At 35.9% G+C, this 15793-nt stretch overlaps 1 protein-coding gene across 2 annotated transcripts in view; it reads right to left on the bottom strand.

The window, feature by feature from the left end:
- LCLAT1 (lysocardiolipin acyltransferase 1) overlaps window positions 1-15793 on the bottom strand; it is a 163602-nt gene that overhangs the window by 69160 nt on the left and 78649 nt on the right. For both annotated transcript variants that reach the window (XM_006168524.3, XM_006168525.3), the window contains 2 exons: window positions 8723-8869; window positions 2417-2533 (listed from right to left, as the gene is read on the bottom strand). In XM_006168524.3, the coding sequence (XP_006168586.1) occupies window positions 2417-2533; window positions 8723-8869 (264 nt within the window). The remainder of the gene's footprint in view (window positions 1-2416; window positions 2534-8722; window positions 8870-15793) is intronic.

Below are 15793 nucleotides of genomic sequence, written 5' to 3'. Positions count from 1 at the left end.
AAAGAGTGTGGACCATTCAGTTACACAAACTATTCCAACAACTTTGAGGCGGTCCTTTGCTTCAATTTCCCCACTGGCTTTGCATTTTAAGTTAAATGTTAGCAATGATGACTACTACCTAGAGTTGTGAGGATTAACTGACTTTAGGCATATAAAACACTTAGCCTAATGATTGGTACCTCATAAATGTTCTGTTAATGTTAGCTGCTATGAATATTAGAATTGTCACCATATTTCTTATTTTTGTTATTATTATTATTATTGATTGTAGTGTACAAGTCCCATTACACCTATCTAATTTAAGCAAATGAAATCCTCTGTGTTTCTCGCTTTTTCACTGCAAATCAGATGCCAGGTTGGCAGGGAGAATTGCATACTGTGACTATCAATGAGTGCTTTAAGTGATGACTAATTCATATTCCTCAGTTATAAATAAGTTTTCTACTAAAATATTTTCCAGACCTCAGAACAGAGAGTTCTATGGATATATCTTTGTCCACTATAAAATATCTTGCCTACATGTAGGAAGATCTTTACTAGGAAAAGATGTATTCAAATAGCAGGCTTTCATTGACAGACAAATCTGAAAGATTTTGGAATGTGTTCCATGACATCAGAAATACCTTTAAAGACATCAGTAAATACTATTAAAGAAAACATATGGTTGAGTGAGAAGGATGAGTCTAAGTTTGATACCACAGAAAATGGTTCCACATTTTAAACAATTTTAAAAAAATAAGGACCATCCTTTAAAGTCTTGGTGCTTCCCAGCCCCACTCCACAAACACAAAGAATGGTGTCCTCCATGAGCTTCCAAGGCCAAATGTGCTTACTACCCAGCGAACTGTCAAGCCCACAAGTCCAGGTTCTGTTAGGTGAACCACAGAATTTCAAAAGCAAACCAAACTAATAAGGAGCTTCTCTATAATTAAGTACCATTATAATGTGCTTTTTGGTTTAACATACTAACGTGATTTTGGATGGACTGTGTATATTTCTTTAAACTTATGGGTATTTTATTATTAAGAAGCTTTATTTGACAGGATACATTTTATATATTAAAGTACATTAAACTCTAAAGGAATAGAGTGATGCTACTTAGAGGGAAGAAAGAACTTAATACCTTTTCTTACATAATAGTTCAAGACCTTTCATGTTAGGCACAAATGGTTTTATGACAACATAGCAATTACCAGATGATGGTGATAATTTGTCACAGATGTCACCTTCATACAATATGGCTTGCTAGAAATCTGAGTGGAGTGCAGAAATGTGTAAACAAGACTCTTCCAGTTGGCGCTGGGCTTTGAATTGTTCTTGTAAAATTAACACTTCAGCATGTTTTCAGACAGTTCCCTTTTCTTCAATCATGGGCAGGAATTTATATACATGTAAATGTATATGTTATAATAAACTTTAATAAGACATATGTAATAAAAGGTACAACTGTTTATTCCCATACCAAATATGTTAACACATGTTGTAAATGGTATAATGAGTGTGATGTCATCAGTGGATCACCTTGCTCTCATGTACCCTTGAGCAGACACAGCTGAGAGAAAGCATGAGATTCTTTTTTTTGTTGTTAGAGAGATATTTTTGCTATAGGGTGCATGAGCTCACCAGAGACAGAGAAAAGAGGCACAAAGACAGAAAGTGAGAAATCACCCCCCGCTCCGGGGTGGGGGAAGGCCATACCACAATCTTTTCTTCTCTATTCTCCTCTCAGGATCTTGGGGACACATGTACACGTGCCCGGCATGAGTTTTAAGCTGCTGGGTCCAGGACTCGAACCATGGTTGACTACATGGGAGTCCAGCAATGTAACCATTACACCATCTACTGGTCCCAAAGCAGAAGGACATTCTATCTCTGATTTGTGTGGTCCTGGAAATGCACGTACTACCTGGAGTGCCGTTCCTGTTTAACTATAAATGGAGGTAGCTATACTTGAATTCCTACCAACCAAAGTTACTTGGTGGAGTAGAATATTGAATGTGAAATATTTTTTAAGCTATAAAGAACTATAAAGATCTAAGAAAGTGAGAGAATAATATATCCTCGAATCCTAAGAGCCAAATATATGATTAGTGTAAGTAATAAGATATTTTTTAAAGGCAGTTTTCCCATTTTGAGAAACATTTTTAAATGAAATTAGAGTCTAATTATAAGTATCATTTTCTCTGTTCCCAAACAAGAGAAATAAATTTTTTTTACAAAGTTATCTTTTATGTTTCTGAAGAATATATAATAAAACACTTTAGTACATACATGGTGTCAACTTAGAATAAAAATATACTATCTTATTTCTTAAGCTAAAGTAGAAAAAAGTTCTTTATACATTCTAAAGGACTACATATAAAGTTTGGCATATTTAGTCACTTTTATAAAATAACACTTTGAAAGAGGAGCTTACCTTCTCTTAGACGGTCTACCACAAAAGTAAAGCCTGTAGTTCTTGGATGTAAGACATATTCATATTTCTGTAGTCCATTCTTTTCAGCAAAATCATTACTTCGAGCCTTGCTATTTTCTAAAAAAAAAAACAATAAGCCATTAGAAACCATAAAGGGAGATAAATGAGGTAGAAAATAAGTAGCAGTTAATTGTTCTGTAATTACTGAACACAGTATACTGAGATAAATGAGAAGACACAAACATTTTAGGTAGTGCTTTACAAAGAGCCCATATTTACTTATGGAAATTTTAAAATATTTATAACAAAGTAGTAATAAAATTTTTAATAAGTTTCCCAAAATGTCCATTCAAATTTTTGAAATCTTTTTTTTTTCTTTTTTTGAGAGGCTTTTGCTATAGGGCACATGTGCTCGCGAGAGAGACAGAGAAGCAAAAAGCAAGAATCACCCCTTGGGGGGAATGGTCACACTGCAATCCCTTCTCCTCCATTCTCCTCTCAGGATCTTGGGCCCGCACGCACATGCACCCAGTGTGAGTTTAAACCACTGGGTCAAGGACTTGAACCACGGTCTACCATGTGGGAGTCCAGCGACATAGCCATTATACCAACTGATGGACCCAAAATCTTTGAAATCTTTTAAAATATTTCCTAAGAGAAAATGCACAATGAAAATTAAAATATAAATACTAATGAACCATAATTCTTATAAAATATTCTTTGTATAATAAAATTGAAATACTAAAATAAAGTTGCTAATAAAACTTAAAAAAAAACACTAATAAAATATAAGGATCTAGACAACCAGAAGAAATAACAGTCAAATATATCGAATCAACATATTTTTACACTGATAATTTAAGCTTTCAATGCAAAGTGAAATATCTTCCTTTGCTCAGGCCCAGAGCATGCTAATATTACTAACCAAAACCACTCCACAACAGAATGGGCACATGATTAGCACATGATGTACAAACATCTGAACATGGTTTGGCTGAATATAGTTACAGAGTCAAATATATGTTCCAATTATTGGCAAAAATTTCTTTTTCCATTCCATGAAGTAACTTTACAAGTTCCAAGAAGAACTAAACCCATTATTCAGCAAATATATTTGGAAAAAGTAAAGTTTCAAAAATTTGGCCTCAAATGCTAGGAGAGATTACGAAATAACCTCTGATGACAGCAGATGTTACAACCTGCAACTCCGAGCTATATCCTTAAATTTATAGACTATTATTCCAAGTCATAAGAAAAATATTTATATAAATACAACTTTCCTAGGAGTAAATTTAAAATCAGAGTCCCTAAAACTTCTCAAACCCACAGATGCATGCTACGACATTAGAATAGTCTAACACTCCTATATGTGGAACTAAGTCAAATAATAGAGTTAATTCCTCCATTTCATAATAGAGAGAGTCAAAACCCCACAGATCCCCAGCAAGTCTTTAAAAGTAAAGGTCCTAAACATGTAAAGAAGTTTCTCTCATATGCATTAGAGAATCAGAAGGGTATGGGACCACAAAACAATATTTACATTATGGACATCTGAAACTGGACCTTAAAGGGAATTGGGAACTCCAGGGTCCCCCACAAAGGCTGCAGTGAGTACTCTCTAGTTTGCTCTTGTGGTTTGTCAGAGACAGGATTTGGAGCGAAAAGTAGAATCTGTTGTAGAATGTGAATGCAAGTTCAAATAGCTCTACAAGATACATCACAATGAGGGGAGACAGAAATAATCAGACATAAAGAGATGCAGATTTTCCCCTGGAGTCCATCTTCCCGTCTTAGCATCCTACTCCCTGACCTCCCCTTCCAGTCTTGACAGCTCACTCCCTCTAACTTCCCCTCCCCCAGAATTTCTTTCCCACCATGGGACTAATAGCCATCCTGCTGTTCACAAACCAGCCACTCATGTTCCCACCTCAGGATTTGTGCAGCTGCTCCTCCTTTTACCTAGACCGTCTTTCACCCATAGAGTTGCATGGTGTTCTGCTTTGCTCATTTGGTTCCTACTTAAACAGAAACACTGAAAGGCTCTCCTTAACCACTATTTATGTAAAATAGCATTTACCACCTTTTTCAATTACTCTCTAACTCTTTATCTTGCCTTATTTTTCTCTATAGCTCTTATGACTACCTGCAATATTTTTTTATCAACTTATTATTTATCTTCTGTCATTTCTCATAGAATGTTAAGCTTAATGAAAATAAAGACATTTTTAGCATATAAAGCTACAGGCATTAATATATTTATAAAACAAAGATGATTTATGTATAAGAATGTTAAATTGTATGCAATATTATAATTGTTAAGACATGGAAATAGTTTTCCCTTCTAAATTAGGAAAATGAAACACAAAATTATGGTATACCAACTGTAATGGTTAATTCTGTGTTAACCTTACCATGCCAGGGTACATTGATCTAGATATTTCTGTGAAGGTATTTTTTTTAAGTTGAAATTAAATACGTTTTCAAAGGATAAATAATAATTTATGATTCAAAAGAGTACAAGATAACATTAAGTAAAAAATGGTTAAAGAAAAGTCTGATGTCAATTTTCCACTTTTGCTGAGGTCATAGACCAGTGTATTTACACACAATATGTATGCCTGTGTATGTGTGTATGTACATATGCATGTGTGTATACATGCATTCGGTCATATGACCAAATAACTACCAAAATTAGGCCAAAATTAAATAATATTTACTTATGGGCAGTGGTATTATAGCAATTTTTGCACATATTTCCTTGTTTTTAAATTACCAAAATTAAAATACATCACTTCCAGGACCAGCGTTTGGTGTAATGGCTATGTTACTGGACTCCTATGTAAGTCGACCACAATTTTAGTCCTGGACCCAGTGGCTTGAACTAATGCCAGTGCATGTATGTGTGTGTCCATAATCCCCAGAGGAGAATGGAGAAGAGATTACAGTGTAGCCATCGCACCTAGGGGGTGATTTCTCCCTTTATCTCTCTCTCTCTCTGTCTTTCTGGTTGAGCGCAGTGCCCTATAGCAAAAACCTCTCAAAAAAAATTATATATATATATATATGTGTGTGTGTGTGTGTGTGTGTGTGTGTGTATATATATACATAATTTCCATAAACAAAATAATAGTTATAACCAACCATAACATGTGAAGATAGAATGGATGTAAAGTTACATTTAAATGTACTGATTTAAAAATGTATAAGCAAGATGGATTCAGAACTTAAAGCTGATTATAAAACATTCAGTTTAGGTTTAAAAACCCAACTTTAAAGTAGTTAACTGTGGTTGGGGACATCAGGTAGTGTTGTGGTTATGGTGTTGGAGTCCCATGTGGCCAATGGCAGTTCGAGCCCCATACCCAACAGCTTGAAAATCATGGTGGGCAAGTGTGTGTGTATGTGCTCATACTCCTAGGGGGATGATTTCTCACTTTCTCTCTCTCTCTGTGTCTCAGGCAAGCACATATGCCCTATGGCTGGCAAATAAATAAATAAAGTTAACTAGGATCATCAAAAACACTTAAAACTCATTTAACTTTATTTTTTATTATAAGTTTTTAATTTGACCAAAGAAAGACAGAGAAAGAGAAAAGGAAAGTGATAAAGTAGGCTGCCAGGTCCAGGATTCGAACAGTCAGACACATGGGAGTCCAGCACTTTAGCCACTATGCCACTTGTCAGCTTACAAAAATACCTTTTAATTAATAGATATTTTTTTACAAATTGGAAATGTTTTGTTATCCTATTGTTTGAAATTTTTTTTTCTAACTCAATAAAATTACTGTGTAATATTATAGGGGAAAAAAAAACAGAGCTTCAGAATCAGTTTTTTCTCTATTAGGCAAATAGACTGGCTTTTGAAAGTTGGCCTTAAAATGTAAATACCCCTTTAACATTAAAAAAAATGCAACTACACTGTAATGTTGAGCACTCTGGACTCCAAAAATATGTGCCTAGATATAAGGTTTATCACCTATAAAAGAAACCTAAGGGGAAAAATAGTGAAAAAGTTCTAAATATGTATTTTGTAGACTTTCAAAGTCTAATATATGAACATATTAACACCAACATACTAGAATAGCAACAACATAGGACGCTTTTTTCCAATAGTTTTTATTTACTAAGTGAAAGTTGCCATTCTTTAGAATATATTTTGGCTTTCACAAATATAAATTAATCTATCATTTCAGAAAGTAATTTCTATACTCCTATTTATTAAATGAAGCTGACATTTAATATCTAAATGTAAGTATTATATACTCTAAGTATTATAAAATTTAACTATGGCTTATATCCATTATAATTTTTCAATAATAGTTCAGCTCTGTAAATCAATCAACTTACAGTGATATATTTTCAAGGTTAATAGGTAGCCAATATTACCCTCAGTATTACCTTCTATGATCCAAGTACTTTAGAATTTTAACCATAAGAACTCAACATATACAGTAAGCATATATTTTAGAGACTTGCTTAATATATAAAAACCGCCATGCTTTGTTTAGCTCAGATCTATCTGGATAGATCTTTGAAGAGTCAAAGATCTCTTCATTAAGATCTATGGTAAATGTTTCCCAAAATAATTTCCCTCATCAACCTATAATTCTCAGTAAATCACTCTCTTACTTACATTTGTATAATTTGTATTTTTCATCTTGAACTGTCTTTTTGGGTAATGGGATCCATAAATTACTATGTTAACAGGTGAACTATATGTTTATTTGTCTGTTCTCCTCTCTTAAGTTTCTTATGCTCTTCTCGGTCTAGTATGAGAGATTTGGAAGACAAATCTGTTCTATTTTGTCGTATTATTTGTAATTTCTGAATTTCAGTTTTATCCTGCTTCAGTCTGTCTTCCCTTGTACAGCAGATCTTCATCCACTGGATCTCAGATTCTTTCTTGAAGTTATCAGGGTATTAAAGATAAATACTGCTCTTTTGAATCCAAAGATTCTACACAACTGCTCCCTGACCAACTTATGTTCCCACTTTGCCTCCTGTCCCTACCAGAATTCAACCAGAGCAGATCTACATTTTTTTTTTTTGGACAGGTTTTTGCTATAGGGCATGTGCACTTGCCAGAAAGACAGAGACAGAGAGAGGGAAAGAAAGAAATCACCCCCCAGGGGGGATGGCCACGCCACAATCGTGCCCAGTGTGAGTTCAAACCACAGGGTCCAGGACTCGAACCACGATCAACTACATGGGAGTCCAGCTACATAGCCATTACACCAACTGCTGGTCCCAGAGCAGTTCTACTTTTATATCCATCTTACGTTCTAGATAGGCTTTATCTGCAAAAATGACCTATGGTTTAAAAAAGTATATAAGCCACTGACTTAGTAAGGATGACAGGCTGTATGGTATTCTGTTTTTAATATTATAAAGAATTCCTTGAAGTCAATTGGTATTCTTGGCCTATACAGTTTGCCATTTGGGAAGGTAGAAAGTTGTAAACGTATCTTCCACCACGATGACTGGATTTTCTTGAGGAATTAACAAAACCTTTCCTGTCTACACTAGGGATAAGAGTGAAATATCAGGAGGAGTGTAAAAGATTAAACTTAACAATAATGAAAATTAGTTACTTTTAAATCCTCTTTGTATTAAAAAAAGACAAGAAAAAATGGCCTAATGGACAAATATATACCTTGGAAGACCACAAGAAAACTTATAGAACAGGTAGGGCAAGATAAATTTTACTTAAAAATATGATTTTAAAACCAATTTTATGTAAAGACATAAGGTTAATATTTTAAAATATATTCTGAGATTTAGGAATATATAGCTCTAATATGTCAAGTGCGAATAATAACAAACTCTTAGGGTTGCCAGTTATAAATTCAGTGGACTAAACCCAGGAGATCTCAGTCCTGATTTACTGCTATTGATTAAGTGAGTGACCTTAGGATGGGCCATTAATCTTTTTTGTTTTTCTTTTAAGGTTTTTGCCATAAGGTGCACACACTTGCCAGAGAAAGAAAGAGAGAGAGACAGAAAGAGGGAAAGTTGGAAATCACCCTCCAGTTGCGATCCTTTCTCCTCTATTCTCATCTTGGGATTTTGGGCACATGCACACATGCACCCAGGGAGCTTTTCAAGCTGCTAAGTTAAAGACTCAAACCACAGTCAGCTCTGTGGGAATCCAGTGTTTTAACCACCACGCCACCTGCTGGCCTAGGAAGGACCATTAATCTTGTTGGTGTTCAGTTACTTCATCTGAGAAATAGGAAGTTTAGACTAGATGATTCTTAATACTCTCATTTTTAAAAAAAGTCTGTGATTGAAACCAGACTACTTTACCTGTAAGATCAGTCCCTTCTGGGAATATGAGAAGTTGAAGTGGTTCACGGATATCACAAAAATAATCAATCATGCTTTCAAAATGGTTCTTGTCATCCTTCCATTTCCTTTGAATGAAGATATAGGCAGCAGCTTGCATTGCCCAACCTGGAATCAATTTGATAAGTATTTACATATAAGTTTATTGCCAATACCCACCTATTACAGAATAGAATATTTCAGTTTTTTGGTTTTTCTATAAATTTTTTACCATCACAATAAAGATTTCATGATAAATCATAAATTCAGCAGTAATCTCAGTTAAGTAAATAAGATACATACCAGAGAATATTCTTAAAGGAATTTGGTAATCTTAGTGATTGCAAAATTCTCAAAACCTCTTTTTAAGCCTAAACTAGCTATTAAAATATCAAGAAAAAAAAAAGTACCTCCCAAACATTCAATTTTAACAATACTAACTAAACACTTTTAAACCAAGCTACCTACAAGACATAAAAGAATATGTGTAGTCAGGCTTACAAAGCAATAAGCAATGGACTGTCCTCAGGTCATGAACATAAGCTTTTTCTTTTTAATATTTCCCTTTCTGTACTACTTAATCTCTAAGTATAACGGCTATTTTCAAAATATAACTGCTATTTTCAAAGCCAGTCACTTCTCTCTTTCTTTTTTCTTATTTTTTTTCTTTTAGAGAGAAATTTTTGTTCTAGGGAGCATGGCCTCACCAGAGAGACAGACAGGCCGAAAGTGATAAATCACCCTACAGGGGGGATGGTTACATGGCAAACCCTTCTCCTCCATTCTCCTCTGGGGATTTTGGGCACATGCATACACACATATGCCTGGCATGAGTTTTAAGTCACTGGGTCTGGGGCCCGACCCAAGGAAAACTACATGACAGTCTAGCAACATAACCATTATGCCATCTGCTAGTCCCAAAGCTAGTCACTTTCAATTTTATTCAGAAGAAAAAGGAAAATGTGCAATGGCCACTAAACCTATTCATGAGAGTACACAATGTGATTATGTTCCCTTTCTCTAAGGCAAATCAACCTTGCCATTGAGAGGCAGCCCTAGATGAGCCGTGTTTTAGATGACTGCTCATTTAAGGACACCAGGACCACAGTGCCTAGGCAGTACAGCTCTGGAATGACACCACCACAGACCAGTTGTTTACCCTCAAGCTCCCAAAAGTAAAATGAGCATGATTGCACTATACCTACCTGACTGGGGTTACTGTCTGAAATAAGATTATATAGCACAGATTACGTGGTAAATAAGAGGTATTATCAGGACCAGCAGGTGGCGTCGTGGTTAAGGCACTGGATACTCCAACATGGCTGACCACAGTTCGAGTCCAGAACCTGGTGGCTTGCTTTCTTACTTTCTCTTTCTCTCGCTCTCTCTCTGGTCAAATTAAATAAATGAATAAATAAAATTTTTAAAAAGAGTAATTTTTTTTGGAGAGGTTTTTGCTATAGGGTGCGTGTGCTCACCAGACAGAGAGAGACAGAGAGACAGAAAGCGAGAAATCACCCCCCAGGGGGGATGGCCACCAATCCCTTCTCCTCCATTCTCCTCCATTCTCCTCTCAGGATCTTTCTTGGGCACACATGCATACATGCCCGGCATGATTTTAAGCCACTGGGTCCAGGACTCGAACTGTGGTTGACTACGTGGGAGTCCAGTAATATAGCCATTACGCTAACTGCTGGTACCAAAAAAGAGGTATTATCATTATATGATTAACAAGTCAATAATACCAAGCATATAAAAATATAATAAAAAAGTTCACATTGACAATGCCAAAACAAAAAATGTGCAAAGATAAATATAATTAGCTTTCAGGAACCACATCAAGACAACTACATAACTGGAAAGAAATGGAGAGACATGTTTCCAAACTCAACCAAGGATCTAATGAGGTCCAATCAAAATGTCAATGACGTGAAGGTATGTGAAAATGTGGCAACTTGATAAAGCAAAAAATTATCTAAATAAATGAAGCTAAAGATTTTATCTAGAGACCAGCAGATGGCATAATGGTTACATCGCCTGAATCGCAATTCAAGTCCCAGACCCAGTGGCTTAAAACTCACACCAGCATGTATGCATGTGTGCCCAAATCCAGAGAGGAGAATGGAGGAAAAGGGATTGCAGTGTGGCCATCCACCTTGGGGAGTGATTTCTTACTTTCTGTCTCTCTGTCTCTCCAGCAAACACATGCAAAAATTTCTCTCCAAAAAAAAAAAAAAAAAAGATTTTATCTATGATAATAAAGAGATGAGGATATTCAAAATAATTTTGGAATTAGAATAACAAGCAGAAAAGACTTAAACATTAAAAATGTATTGTGAAGCAACAATAATTAATCCGAATGGTATATTTGTGGTATCAGTAGACAGCATAATGTTTATGTTGCTGGACTCCCACGTAGTCGACCACAGTTCAAACAGGCAGCTTAAAATTCATGCTGGGTGTGTATGTGTGTGTGTGTGTGGGGGGGGGGGTGTCCAAAATCCCAAGAGAAGAATGGAGGAGAAAGGATTGTAGTGTGGCCATCCTCCCTGGAAGGTGTGGGGGGTGGGGTGGGGGATGGTGATTTCTCACTTTCTGTTTCACTGTTTCTCTAGTGAACGCACACACCCTATAGCAAAAATCTCTCACAAAATAAACAAATAGAAAAGAATGGTCTATCTGCAAAACAAATGATGGTTAAAAAATGCAAGGCCTAGAAAAGGTGCTTCAAATGTGTTAAGTATTTATTATATCATAGTAACAGAATTAAATATCAGTGGATAAATTATGAGTTTTTTTAAAGAATTATTTAATTTTGTTTATTTGTTTATCCATTTTAATTTGACCAGAGAAAGAGAGGGAAAGTGAGAAAGCAAGCCACCAGGTTCAGGACTTGAATTGCGGTTGACCATGTTAGAATCCAGAGCCTTAACTATCATGTCACCTCCAGATCCCAAATTGGTATTGTTTTGAACATTTTTATAGAAGTGTAGGTTACGGGATGAGCAGATGGCATAATGGCCATGTTGCTGGACTCCCATGTGGTCGACCACAGTTCTAGTCCCAAAGCCAATTGCTTAAATTCATGCCGGGTGCATGTGCGTGCATGCCCAGGATCCTGAGAGGAGAATGGAGGAGAAGGGGTTGTGGCGTGGCCATCCCCTTTAGGGGGTGATTTCTCACTTTGTGTCTCTCTGTCTCTCTCTGTCTTTCTGCTGAGTGTATGCACCCTATAGAAAAAACCTCTCCAAAAAAAAGTAATAATAATAATAATAATAATAATAAGGTATGTTACATTGGGGACCAGCAGTTAGCGTAATGGCTATGTCGCTGGACTCCCACGTAGTCGACCGCGGTTTGAGTCCCGGACACAGTGGCTTAAACTCATGCCTGGTGTGTGTGTGTGCGTGCCCAAGATCCCGAGAGGAGAAGGGATTGCGGCATGATCATCCCCTCTGGGGGGTGATTTCTTGCTTTCTATCTTTCTGTCTTCTCTCTGTCTGTCTGGCAAGCGCACGCGCCCTATAGCAAAAGAAAAACCTCTCCAAAAAAAGAAAAAAAAAAAGTATGTTACATTGGCGTATGTGGAACTTATTACCTATATTTACATTTAGCCATCACCCAGATTAAGATATGGGACATTTCCAATATCCCAGCATGCTCCTACATCAATACCTCCTCAATTTCCCAGGCAAAACCCACCCACTCAAAAAGAAATTCACTATCCTGATTTCTGTCACCATAAATCATACAGAATGAACCATCCAGTAGGTATTCTCTCTTTGACTCCTTTTGCTTAATATTTTATCTACGAATTTGTTCATGTTGTTGTATGTTGCAGTATTTCCTTGTATGTACTGTTGCATACTGGTCAATTATAGAAATATGCCACAGTTTATTTATACTCTTGATGGATATTTCTTGGCTATCAGGAATAGATTTAATATAAATATTTTCGTACCTGTCTTTTGGTGAACATAAGCACTCAGTTCTGTTGAGTAAATATGCAGGAGTAGAACTGCTACATCAGTAGATAGCATCAGTTTTTCAAAGTGATCATTCTAATTGACATTCCCACCAGCAATGCATGATGGTTCCAACTGCTCTATGTATATCCTCACCAAGACTCAATCTTAGGAGTCCTTTTAATTTTAGCTTATATAACTCATGTGTATTAGTTTTGATTTGCATATCCCTTATGGTTAATGATCCTGTCCATCTTTTCATATTCAAATTAGCCATTGGCATATATTCTTTATGAAATGTCTCTTCAAACCTTTTGTCCATTTTTTAACTGGGTTCTCTGTTTTTTCCTCATAACTTTGAGAATGCAAAGTCATTCATAGGCTATACACAGAGACACTCACTTGCACACTCATATAAAAACTATAAATATACTGTCTTTTCCACATACTTACTGCTTTTTGTGTCCTATTTAAACTTTGCCTAGCCTAGTATCATGAGGATATGAGTCCATGTGGTTCTCTAGAAGCTTTACTGTTTTAACTTCCACAATTTGGCTTATGATTCATCGCAAATGAGTTTTTGTTTACTGTGTGAGGTAGAGGTTAAGATTCCTTAGTTTCTGGTCCAGCTACTGTAGTGCAAATGGTAGGGTTCCACTACACATGGCTGGGGCCATGTAGGAGACCTGAGTTCAATTCCCAGACCAGCCTGTACAGGCCAGGTGTTGTGGCATGTGCCTATGACTCTAGCTGGCTAGAAGGCTGGAGCAGAGGGTCATAATAGCAAATCCCTGTAAAAAATACTTCCCCCTCAACCTCCTTCCCTCTCTCCCCACCTCCACTCTTGTTCATCCTGCTCGCTTTCTTAAAAAAGAAAAAGAAAAAAGAAACTTTCCTGTACAGATATTTATTCAATTGATGAGTACCATTTATTGAAAAGACCAAAAAAATATTTAATTTAAATAATGAAATATTTAAAAAGCAGTACACAATACATAATGTTGTAAAAAAAATGTCAAGCAATACTAAAAGTATATAAACTAAAAAACAAATACTCTTTTGTCACTACTTCCCTCAATCCAGTCCCATCAATCATATCTCTTTTTTGGTAATCACATTTAACAATTTGATATAAATTCTTCCACTTAAAATTCATTACATATTTGAGGGTGGTGCTTTTAAAGAACGCACTGCATCACACCTTCTGCATTGCTCTTTTTTTTTTTAATCATACTTATAAATTGGGGTCTATCAATACTTCATTTTTGATCTTCAGCTGCATCTGTCCTGAGTTTATTTCAACAACCTTATTTTTAATTTCAAGATCTGCAATTAGTTCTTTTCATAGCAGCCAATTTTTACAAACAAATTATATACTTATAATAAGATAATGTTTACTACATATCTGATACTGTTCTAAACATTCTTCATAAATCAATTTAATTTTTTTAAAATAATTATTTTATTTAGCATTATTTATTTATTTGTTTATTTTAATTTGACCAGAGAGGGACAGAGTGAGAGTGAAAGCGAGAGAGAGAAAGAGAGACAGTGAGAAAGCAAGCCACCAGGTCTAAGACTCAAACTGCGGTCAGCCATATGAGAGTCCAGTGCCTTTAACCACCACACCATCTGCCGACCCCAATCAATTTAATTCTTTAGACAACTTTATGCACTAATTAAAATTATCAATCCTATTTTATGGATAAGAAAACTAAAGGACACAGGCCCAAAAAACTAGTAAGTAGTCAATCTGGTTTGTTTCAGACACATGCAGTCTGGCCTTGAAGCTGGTTACTTAAATCACTATACTGAACACTCTCTGCAACACTGGGAGAAGATAGCAGCAATAAATATTAGAACTTTGAATATTCTGTGTCTTCCAAAAATTCTGAAGTGGGGGGTAGTATGGCCGAATCACTCAGCTTTCAGACCTCTGCAGGTGGACTGATTCTCCCCCTGGGTGCCTCTGCCTTCTCATGTTCCATTACACGTCACCAATGTTATAAAATCTTTTTTACTTCCTTCAACTTAAATGTTACTTTTGTTTTTCCTCATAAAAACCTCTGTAATACCTTGAGGTTTTCCTTTCCTTTCATTGTCACCAGTGCATAGTTTATCCATGTTAAAGTAAAACTCAGATTTTTTTAAACAGTAATATCCTCACAAACTACACATTTTTATGACATTTATTTCACACTTACAAATTGATAAATGACACTGCAGTTTATATCATTTAAAATTAGTCCATATAACTTCTCTTTTTCAGGCTATTCCATTGCAGAACATTCTGTCTTCAACCTCAATTTCTCAGACAAGGGCTGGAATCTGGCAGGTTTATAAAGGCAGAATCTGTGTATACTGGCATAGCTTCACCACCACTGTCTTCTTTCTAAAACCTCACTTACCGGCATTATTTTCTTAAAGTAATCTGTGAGTATACACTACTGTCAAAACCTAGTCTTCTTTGACTTATAGTGTTACAAACAAGCTGGACTTAAATTCCTTATAATCAAGTGTAAGAGTAGTATAGAAAAAGAAAAACAAAACTATTTTCTTGCTATGTGTTCTTTGCCAACAAAAAGTAAACCTTTTCATAATTTTTTTCTTTTCTCATTTTAGTAAAACTGGATATAGTTAAGATAATCATAAAAAAAAAAAAAACCCTATACTACTCATCTAGTACCCTAAAAACTGAATATCAAGGTTAGGTCAAAATTTAAAATCCTGTTGAGACCAGCAGGTGGCAGGGTAGCTAAGGTACTGGACTCCCACATGGCTGACCACAGTTGGAGTCCTGGACCCACCAGGTACATGTGTGTACTCAAAATCCTGAGGAGGAAGATGGAGAAAAAGAGATTGTGGTGTGGTCATCCCCTTGGAGGGTGATTTCTCACTTTCCTTTGCCAGGTGAGCACACATACCCTATGACAAAAACCTTCAAAAAAAAAAGAAAAAAGAAAAAGAAAAAGAAAAGAAAAGAAAATCACACCCAGTGAGTATGTATGTGTGCATGCCCAAAATCCCATGATGAGAATGAAAGAGAAGGGATTACAGGGTGGCCATCTGCCCGCCAACACCCCATGCC

This window comes from Tupaia chinensis, unplaced genomic scaffold, assembly GCF_000334495.1.
Source record: "Tupaia chinensis unplaced genomic scaffold, TupChi_1.0 Scaffold145860_1, whole genome shotgun sequence".
NCBI lineage: Eukaryota > Metazoa > Chordata > Mammalia > Scandentia > Tupaiidae > Tupaia > Tupaia belangeri.
This window is presented reverse-complemented; position numbering and strand designations above follow the sequence as displayed.